Source organism: Aquarana catesbeiana, linkage group LG03 (assembly GCF_042186555.1).
Source record: "Aquarana catesbeiana isolate 2022-GZ linkage group LG03, ASM4218655v1, whole genome shotgun sequence".
NCBI classification, from domain to species: Eukaryota; Metazoa; Chordata; class Amphibia; order Anura; family Ranidae; genus Aquarana; species Aquarana catesbeiana.
In genome coordinates, this window is record NC_133326.1 from 607,676,523 (window position 1) to 607,687,731 (window position 11,209).

Here is an 11,209-nt window from a genome sequence, read left to right on the forward strand (position 1 = left end):
TGGTAAGAAAGGCAGTCGGGTGTAAATGAACAGGCGGCCCATTTACATCTGACCGTCCATAGAGAAGAGTGGGCTGTGTCCGTATCCGCTCTGCATAAGCGCAGCAAACTTGTCATCTGCCTGCTCAGCGGGGATTAGCAGACAGCCACTTCCCTCTAGGATACACAGACCTTTTTTTAACCTTCAGAAAACCATGGTCTCACGTTGTGGGGGGAAGGACAATAGGTTGGGGTCTGAATTCCCAATATCATGTAGGAAGGACCCCCCACCCACCACCACCATGTTTGCCCTGCAATGGTTCACAAAGGGTCAGATTAGTTCTGAATACCTACCCTTATGTGGTATTTTTCAATGTTTCAGAGGCGCGGTCCTCTACTTCCTTTGTGTCAAGACCATGAGTTTTCTGCAGCCATATCTGGACTGCTTGATCAGCTGTCAGGGGTTTGCACTGGCTTGGAACATCTGGGACACAAATGTGGGCACTCTCCTTTTGAGAGAGGATGAGGCATTAGAAGAAAATTCTCAGGAAGAAGTTGAAGCTGTTGAGGATCAGGAATTCTCTGTGCACGAGTCCTAAGAGGAATTTTTAAGGGGCCAGGGCTGTGTTTGACACAAAAGTCCATAATGGGCTTCCTGGTGAATGTAGTATGCACAAACCTTAAAGGGTAAGTTCACTTTCGTGGAATAATTATAGCAGATACAAAAAAAAACATAAAATTGCTGCAGAAGCCATATTGTAATTTCATATTACCAAAAATTACCTTTCCATTTCAAACTGCAGCACTAAAGTTCAATGCAATATAGCAACCTGAAAGTCTTTCTGTACACAGTTGGTGTACAGAAATGTAATTTCCTGCGGATGCCGGTGAAGAACTCTGAACTATGAGACAATTCAGATTTTAGGCATCCGATGCAACAAAAAATATCATTTGATTAGATGCTCTCTGCAAATTTTCTCAGAAACCTGAAAGTACACCAGCTGATTTTAAATGTATTAGTCACTCCCATTCAGAATCTGTGTCTAAAGACACAAAGTGAACAACTTTTTCTTCAAAGCAGAAACAAGTAGGAATCTACAAAAGTTTGTTAAAATGCTTGCAATGAACATAAATTAGTTTGGTTTTTTTTTTTTTTTTTTTTCTCAAGAAAAATTACTCTTAAAGTTACTGCTACCAGAATCCTCTTCCCCTAAAAGTCACAGGAATTTTTGGTGTTCATCATGACCCAAAACCAAAGTCCTTTCCAGTGCACTCTCACTTTCATCCTGAAGTGTTCTCACCACCAAAGCATTTTGCTCACCAGTACTCCATGGAGGAAAAATTCTACAAGAAATTGTTTTCTGGCTGTTGACATGGCCCACTTTAAGGCGTCCTTCTCCTGATATGAGTGGCTCTGCAGCCCGCAGTGGGCGCTTGCCAACCCCCTAGTCTGGGGTAAAGCATTTGCTAGAGAATCAGACCCGGAGGTTCATGCCATTTGGCAGCTCCTAAAAATTTCTGAGAACCATGAGTTTCTTGGTGGATGCCTTGTGATACACCTTAAGGCAGCTTTCATGGGTGGGCACCATGTTTATCCACATGAAAAATGTTGCTTGGTGAAATTTCTCTTTTATGAAGCAAATTGAGAGGCTGCATTAGGGGGGGAGAACACTTGTTTGGACCATCCTTGGATGTCTTTATTCCAGAATGTGATTGTGACAAACCGCATGCTCTGAAACCTTTTATGAAGAAGGCAAAGGTGACCGGTCAGAAACCGGTGACTCCTTCGGAATCCAAAAAGATTTCTCTTCATAAGCAACTCTAGGAAAAAGCCAATGTCCCAATTCTGTATGAAAAACTGAACCCCCTAGTCATCCAACTCCGACAAACCCTTCTCAGTGAAAGGTGCCACCACTCGCCCAGGTGTGGGGGATGTCTATTGGCCTTTGTGGCACTTGGACTCGGGAAGTCAGATGACTACAGCATAGTGTTGAGGCAAAAAGCTATTGCTGTTTCTCCCCCTCCAGGCTTTGTTTTCAATGGTCTCTTCAGGTCCACAAAAAAAGGCGGTTTTCTATGTGGCCCTGGAAAGATTGTTGTCCCAGGGGGTCATCACGCCTGTGCCGGCTGCAGAAAGGTCTCGCAGCTTCTATTTTAAACTATTCACGGTTCCAAAGCCAAATTGAGACCTCCAGCCTATTTTGGACATTTAGGATGGAGTCCACCGATCCATTATTGCTTTGCTTCATCAAGGGGACCTTCTAGTATCAGTGGATATATGGAATGTCTAACTACACATTCAGATCTTGCGGGCCTCCCCAGTGTTTTCCGTGGTTTGCAGTGAAGGATCACTAGTTCTGACGCAGGTTTGGTACTTGACTCGGCACAGGTGAAGGTAATTCTTCCACAGTAGAAATACCCATCTCTACAAGCCCAGATAGGAGTTCCTTGAGCCATTGAAAAGTCCCTTGATTCGGGCCTGCATGAAGGTATACTAGGTAAGATAGTAGTCGCCTTTTGATGCCTAGTTTAACTCCAGAACTATGTAGCTCAATATCCTGTTAGTTTAAGACAAACATAAGGAGTCCTTGGATCTAGCAATGCATCTGACTGTCAAGACTAGGTCTGCTCTGGAATGGTGGATATCTACACCCATGGACACCGAGAAATTCTTCCTTACATTGAATTGGAAGGTTGTGATGATGGATTTCAGGCTAGGGATGTGTTTTGGAGACCTCTCAGTTCACATAATGTGGTTAACAGTGGAGCCCGAAGTTGCCAATCAGTTATCCTGGAACTTATGGCATTTTCAGCAGGCTTTACTCCTCTTTGGGGTCCTTGCATCAGGGTGTAGTCAAAGAATCCTACGGCTGTGGCATACAAAGGGACAAGAACCTGCACTGCTCGGAAAGAAGCAGACCTATTTTGTCTTTTTTTTTTTTTTTTTGCCCTTCACCTGCAGATGTTTGCAGAGTTTTTTTTTGCAGTGAGATACAGATGTGGATCTCTTGGCACCCATATTTTGCAACAAACTGCACACGTTTGTGTCCCGAACCAGGGATCATTTAGTGTTTGCAATGAATTCAACAGTAACTCCTTGGGATCAGTTTCCCTGATCTGTGCCGTCCCCTTCCACTGCAGATTCCCATGCACCTATTATGCAGGAGACAGGTGGAAAGCATTGTGGCGATTTTGACTACCCCTGCTTGGACAAGAAAATGTGTCATGGAGACATTGTAAATCTTCTTGCAGACAAGCTGTGGGCTCTTCTAGATTGGACAGATTTGCTGTCACAGGGTCTGGTCTTCTATCCTGCTTTACGGTCACTGGGTATGACAGCATGGCTGTTGAAGTCTAAGCTCTGAGGGATGGGGAGTTTCTGACTTCAACCCTTAGGCCGCATACACACGATCAGGAATTCTGCCAGCAAAAGTCGGATGTGAGCTTTTGGTCAGAAATTCCGACCGTGTGTATGCTCCATCGGACTCTTGCTGGCAGAATTGCAGCCAGCGAAAGATTGAGAGCAGGTTCTCTATTTTTCAGTCGGAAAAAGTTCCTATCCGAAAATGCGTTCGTCTGTATGCAATTTGGATGCGCAAAAAATCACGCATGCTCGGAAACACTTCGACACATGCTTGAACTTCATTTTCTCGGCTCGTCGTAGTGTTGTACGTCACCGAAATGTGGTTGACGGTCAAAAGTTCAGAGAACTTTTGTGTGACAGTGTGTATGCAAGGCAAGCTTGAGCGGAATTACGTCAGAAAAACCATCCAAGTTTTTCCTGACAGAAATTCCGCTCGTGTATGTGCGGCATTACCCTTCTTCTTGAGGCTAGAAAACTGACCTCCAGAAAAGTTTCATTGTACATGGAAGGCTTATTTTGCCTGGGATGAGGCTTATAAGTTTCATCCCTGACAATATGTCATGGGGTGCTTTTCTCCAGTCTGGCTTTCAGTACCATTTTTAAAGGGTATATTTCTGCCTTGGCCAGTCTATTTTAAAGACCTATCATCATGTCTCACTCCTTGGTTAAAGCCTTTGTGCAGGGTGTCGAATGGATTGTAACACCTGTGTATCTCCACTTGTCTATTTTGCTGCCTTCTCCCTTTTGAACCTCTCCTCCAAGAGATTCCCTTGTTGCTCCTTATGTGCAGGGTTATCTTCTTGGTTGCCATTACCTCAGCTTGCAGCGTTTGCTGCGTTTGCGAGCAAGGAACCCTTCTTCGTTCTTCACCATAAGGTGGTGTGGAGGCCTTTTTGTCTTCTTTCCTACCTAAGGTGATTTCTTCATTCCACCTGAATCAGGACATTGTGTTGCCATCTTTTTGTTCTTATGAAAGGGACTTTTACACTTTGAATTATGTTCAAGCTGTTTCATTATATCTGAAGGCTACAGCTTTGTTTTGACAGCTTGAGTCCCTTGTCTGTTCAACCTGAAGGGTCAGGCTGCTTCTCAATCCACTAGGTGGATTTGTCAGCTCATTTCTCAGGCCTATAGTATCAAAGGCAAGGTTCCTCCACTACCATGGCAAGGTTAATTCGACCAGGAGTGCCAGTGTTTCCTTGGCTATTCAGCATCAAGGTTTTGCTGTTAATGTTTGCAAGGTCTGTTTTAGCTTGGAGAGTAGTGTGAACAGCAAGGTTTTGCAAAGCGCTTGGAAAGCTTCAAGCAGCTTTCTCTGAGCCTTTAAAGAGCCCTTCAGCTCCTGTTTGGAAATGCTATACACAGATCTTAATGGGAGTGCTGATTGTCACTTTTAAACCAGCTGCTAGCAGGCTTTAGCATGCTTTCAAAAAGCTTCATGTAGTACTGAAGCCTGCTAGTGGCTTGTTTTAAAGTGACAATGAGGACTCCAACTTGTTTTCAGCATTTACAAACTGGAGCTGAAGGGTACTTTTTTGAAAGCTTCGACAAAGCTTGCTGAAAGCTCTTCTTATGCTTTGTAAATGCTTTCTGTTCATACTGCTCTTAGAATATCATCAAAACTTTAATTTATTTCAGTAATTCAATTCATAAAGTGAAACTGATATTTTATATAACGTAAATAAATACAGCGTTTACAACTGTATACAAAAGGCAATTGTAAAGAATACTCATAGTAAAAAACGTCCATATATGAAAGTGCTCATGTGCTCCAATTTTCTTAGAAGTGCTGAAGTGCTCCAAATAAACTAATTCCGTGATGAGACACACACCCCTCATGTATTCCCACTCACCAAACATGGACTCCCAGCTTTTCAGTCTGGAGGTCAGATAAACTTGATAGATAATGGTGGGTTGCAAGTGTCCAGTAGCAGAACTCCCCAATGGGGATCTCAAATGAAATCCGGGATGTTCACCAGACTCAGAAAGAAAGGGGACCAATAGTGAAGTACTGTAAATCCAGTGTTTAATGCGACAGAAAAAGCTGGTACTTGCAGGACAATCCTCGTTGGGAATGCCGTAACCAGCATGCCTTACGCGGCCAACGGAAGTGATGTCGTTGGGACTCGGAACCGTAAATCACGTCAACTCGTCCTAAAGACATCACTTCCATTAGCCGTGGAACACATGCTGGTTACGGCGCTCCCAGCAAGGATTCTTTCCATTACGCAGGCTTAATTTTAATGAATTGTCCTGTAAGTATCACCACATTGAGGAAGCGCCATGCCCCTGATCTACATTGAACCCAGAGGCCACAAGAAGGTTGTCTGGAGTGACAGCAACATCATCCACAAACCCCGAGGCTGAGGTGTGATTGGAGAGATGGGTCAGGCTATCGAAAACGTGTAGCAATGCACAGTAAACTCAAAGAGGGTGGTGTCTGATCCCTAGAAGAATAGAAATGGAATTCAGATACCAGGGATAATTTTTTTAATCCCCCCCCCCCAGACTGGTGTCAGAGTCCAGGCCCCATTCAGGAGGAGCAGTGAGGTGATGGACATGTGATCAGACACCACCCTCTTTGAGTTTTCTGTGCATTGCTACACGTTTTCGATATCCCGACCCGTCTCTCCAATCACACCTTAGCCTCGGGGTTTGTGGATGATGTTGCTGTCACTCCAGACAACCTTCTTGTGGCCTCTGGGTTCAACGTAGATCAGGGCCATGACTTTCTCAATGTGGTGATACCAGAGCAATCCAGGATACATATGTGGAGGATTCTGAAGGGGAGAAATATCCATGGTTATACCCACATTACATATTAACCCAATAGGACCCGGATAAAAGAATGTGGTTAATACCAATTATCTGTTGATGCGAGATACTACACAGCTGTAAGGTAAGAGTTTTGTGAGACTATAGTTGATGAGAGAATTCATGGAATTTAACATGGACATCATCTTTCACCAATTTTAAATCAACAATACCAAGCCACGTATTTGAAATCTCCTTCAAATATACCATTTTAATTTGGAAGACTTTTAATATGGAGGACCTTATATTTATACCTTGTGTAGAAACCTATTCTCCATACTCCACACGTTTGGACTATTTGAGCACTTGTCCCCTTTTTTATCCATTTTTTCATCATTCATTTTTTTGTTGAAGAGACCTTCACTGTTTCATTGTATATTATTGTTTGCATTGTCACTTTATTTATTGGTAATTTGCACTTTGACACTTTATTTCCTTATTCCACTAGATATTAATACACCATTCCCTTTATTATTGCACTAGAAGAAATCATTTATTTCATTTCTGTCATTTATCAGATCACTTTCATGGTTTTAGGTGATATTTTTATTTTGCGCGAGATCAGTTCATGCTTTTATTATTTGTTTTGTGTTTTTGTGAACACTATTAGATTTTTGCAGCAAATATTTGCATTTATCACTTTTTGATATTTTGTAACTAGACACCCTAACTAATTACTCCCAGTAGTGCGAAGGACACACACATTATATGTCCTGTAAGTACCAACTTTTTATGGCGCATTAAACACTGGATTTTACTATTGGTCCCCTTTCTTTCCTTCTGAGTCTGGTGAACATCCCGGATTTCATTTGAAAACCACGCTGGGGAGTTCTCCTACTGGACACCACCATTATCTATCAAGCTTATCTGACCTTCAGACTGAAAAGCTGGGGGTCCATTATTTTTGTTGAGTGGGGATACACAAGGGGCATGTGTCACATCGCTGAATGAGTTTATTTGGAGCACTTTTATTATATGGAAGTTTGTTACTATTTGAGTAGTATTTACACCAATTGCATTCTTTGCACAGTTGTAAGCACTGTATTTATTTACATTACATGATTACAAGTGATTAGCACCTTGTGTACAGCAGCTACATTTTCACCTACATATTTAGTTTTTTTTTTTATAGTTACATTTGTCATATATTATATGGATTCATTACACACAGAGTGATATATTTCAAGCATTTTCTTTGGGTGAAAACCCAAAATTCAGTATCTTGGAAAATTACAATATTGTGAAAAAGTTCAATAATGTACACTCATGGTGTCACACTCTCTAATCAGCTAATTAACCCAAAACACCTGTAAAGGTTGCCTTTCAGTGGTCTCTGTCTGGTTCAGTAGGTTACACAATCATGGGGAAGACTGCTGACCTGACATCTTAATGGAAAGTTGAGTGGAAGGAAAAAGTGTGGTAGAAAAAGGTGCACAAGTAACAGGGATAACCGAAGCCTTGAGAGAATTTTGAAGCAAAGGCCATTCAAGTATTTGGGGGTGATTCACAAGGAGTGGACTATGGCTGGTGTCAGTGCTTCAAGAGCCAACACACACACACACGTACATATCCAGGACATGGGCTGCAACTGTCACATTCCTTGTGTCAAGCCATTCCTGAACCAGAGACGTCTTACCTGGGCTAAGGAGAAAAAGGACTGGACTGTTGCTCAGTGGACCAAAGTCTTCTTTTGGATGAAAGTATATGTTGCATTTAATTTGGAAATCAAGGTCCCATAGTCTGGAGGAAGAGTGGAGAGGCACCGAATCCAAGTTGCATGAGGTCCAGTGTGAAGTTTCCACAGTCAGTGATGATTTGGGGAGCCATGTCTTCTGCTAGTGTTGGTCCACTGTGTTCTATCAAGTCCAAAGTCAGCGCAGCTCTCTACTAGGAAATTCTAGAGCACTTCATGCCTCTCCCTGCTGACCATCTTTATGGAGATGCTGATTTCATTTTCCAGCAGGACTTGGCACCTGCACCCACTGCCAAAAGTACCAATACCTGGTTTTTAATGATCATGGTATCACTTTGTCTGGCCGGCAAACTCACCTGACCTAAACCCCATAGAGAATCTGTGGGGTATTGCCAAGAGGAAGATAACACCAGACCCAACAATGCAGACGAGCTAAAGGCTGCTATCAGAGCAACCTGGGTTTCCATAACACCCCAGCAGTGCCACAGACAGATTGCCTCTATGCCACTCCATTGATGCTGTAATTCATGCAAAAGGAGCCTGACCAAGTATTGAGTGCATATTATACTGTACATACTTTTCAGTAAGCCAACATTTCTGTATTATAAATCCTTTTCTTTTTGTTTCCTTTTTTTTTTTTTTTTTTTTTGATCTTATGTAATATTCTACTTTTCTGGGATGCTGAATGTTGGGTTTTCACTAGCTGTAAGCCATAAGCATTGAAATTATATATATAAAGAAATGCTTGAAATATATCACTCTGTGTGTAATGAATCTTTATAATATGGATTTCACTTTCTGAACTGAATTACTGAAATAAATTAACTTTTTGATGATACGGTATTCAAATTTTTTGAGATGTACCTGTACAAGCTGGAGCCTTCAGCTGCTACCTCTTTACAGTAGAGATGGGTTCATGCGTGTTCAGGATCCGCTAACCACAGGCAATGAGGCATTTCCTGGTCTGCAGCTGCACAGACCAGGAAATGTCTTAATGCCCGTGATTAGCGGTGTGCAGTGTCTGCTTCCTGGTGGGATCGGGCAGGTGGGTTTGGACTAGGCTCCCAAACACGCCTGAGCCCATAACTACTTCCCAGGTTTACTACTAAGTACCAGGTAGATATTTAAGACCTCTGCGGCCACCAGTTTAGGGTGGATGATCTTGCAGGTGGCTTTGTAGTTGGGTTTTCCCTCTTCTGTTTGACTTCTGGGCATGTTGGCTTTGCTGCTGCTACCCACCCCTCATGTTCATTGCTTTTGCATATCCCAGTTGTCATATTATTTCCTCTGTGTTTCATGATGTACGATTAAGAAATCTGGATTTTTGGCTAACTTGTAAAGATCCCCCCCCCCTCCCTTGTCTATTGCTTGTTACAAAACTGAGGCTTAGTTGAGCTGGAAGGGATTATGCCTAGGCCTTTATTGGCCAGTGTTCATTCACCTGATGGTGACAGCATAACCTGTGTAGTCATAATACACATTAACTCCTATGTCCTGTGATGTACTTCAAGAAAATAATTTTACAGGTAAACCCAAAATCCTAATTTTCAGTGTGCATGCCTTAAATATGGTTTTTCTGCTCCTCACCAAAAGCTTCATCAAAATAACACCTCAGCTTTGGCATAGTCAGGCTTCAAGAGATCCATAAAAGTGTAAATGCACACAGAAAAGGCTGTTAGTGCCCCTAAGAATTAATGTTTACTTTAATCAGTATTTCCTTGGAGTGACTGCAACATACCATTGATTTTCAACAGTATGCTGCAAGTCTGAGCTCTAAGGTAATAGTGCTGTATATGAATGGCCTTTCTGGCTTTATTTTTTTTTGGAACAGGGAAATGACCCTGGCTTTTCATATCTTGGCTTTTCCTACAAGTGTGTGTAACGTTGTAATAATTGAAGCCACAGTGAGCTCATACCTACAGGTTTGTTTGCGTACAAGCTGCTTATTTTTCCATAATTAAATGGTGAACACTGCTACCTGAAATTCAAAGACAAATCAACGCAGAAGTACTTTAAAACATACTGCATTTGGTTCACTTTTGCGTTGAATCACATTCTGCACTCCAAATGCCAACCTGCTAGTGCTCAAAATGATATATTTTGTGACCTTAATGCTGTAGCTCAAGCTCCACTCACCTATATGGCAGTTGTACATCCATATACGTTGGCCATCATATCGACATCGACACTTCATGATGTTGTTGGTGTAATCTGACTCTGCCACCTCCTGGTTGGGATTAATAATAACCTGTAGGACACAAATATGTAAGAACACATGAAAAAGAAGGTAAAATACTGAGTGATGCAGCAGCTGTGTTGGCCAGTAGAGGGTACTTTAGTCCAGCGAGACATTGTGGTGAGATGACTGTTTTCCATGAACATACCATCTGTTTCTTTGCCCCCTCAATGCTACTTTATTAGTTTGCCATTGTGTTAGATCCCTAGTATGAGAAAACCATTAGGAAAGTTCCAAGAAGTCTTCAACATGAGTAATCATTTTCCAATCTTCAGTATGAGAAACAGCTGTGTCTCTTGATAACAATCCAAGTTTTTCATGAGATAACTGAACTGTGACTTGTAAATGCTAGCATTTTACCTATTGTCACATGCTGCTATAGAAGAAATTTACTAAAAGGGGATGACTTGGTAATGGAAAACATTTAAAAGTGGGTTACAAATACCAAAATATCTGGTACAAGGTTTTCAAAGAAAATGAAAAGTGAACAGGTGATGCAGGCAGCAGTAGACTCTCCCAAGGATGATGAAGAGAAAGCACTCCACTGGAGAAGACATGAAGTTCAGCTATCAGCAATGCCTTGGATTGTTTAAAGGAGGTGAGAAGAACGTTTAGGTGGAGACAGGTACCAATAACGTCCTATGAAAGGGCCTACATTACCCACTCTAGCCCAGAGTATCCTGACTTCTCAAGGCATGCTAACACTTTCATATTAGTGCAGGCACATTGTTTTGTAGTGATATTGTAGCAAAGCTCAGACAATAAAAATTGAGAGGATTCCACTTGCTTACTGAAGGGGTCACTAGAAGCCTTCATAAGTATCCTAACAATGTCCTGAAGCCTTCAGACCTAAAATGCAGCTAATTCAGCTGGCTTGGGGGGCAGAACCTTTAAGGCTGGATTATATGCAAATTGTATGTACATGTACTATGTAACTATATGCAAATTGAATGCAGGTTTCCCCGCATCCAATCTGCATGACGGCCGAGTGGGACCGGCTCTCAATGGAGCTGGTTCACACAGGTCCAGGGTGGCCACGGTCTGGATTGCAAAAGGGTCCTGTGCATCTTTGGGTCCAGTTCAGGTGCAAATTCAGGCAAAAATTTGGACCTGAATCGCACCTG

At 42.2% G+C, this 11,209-nt stretch overlaps 1 protein-coding gene across 1 annotated transcript in view; it reads right to left on the minus strand.

The window, feature by feature from the left end:
- The window catches only part of LOXL2 (lysyl oxidase like 2), a 121,415-nt gene that overhangs the window by 1,965 nt on the left and 108,241 nt on the right, over positions 1 to 11,209 (minus strand). The window contains exon 13 of the mRNA XM_073622208.1: positions 9,986 to 10,097. Coding sequence (XP_073478309.1) covers positions 9,986 to 10,097 — 112 coding nt within the window. The remainder of the gene's footprint in view (positions 1 to 9,985; positions 10,098 to 11,209) is intronic.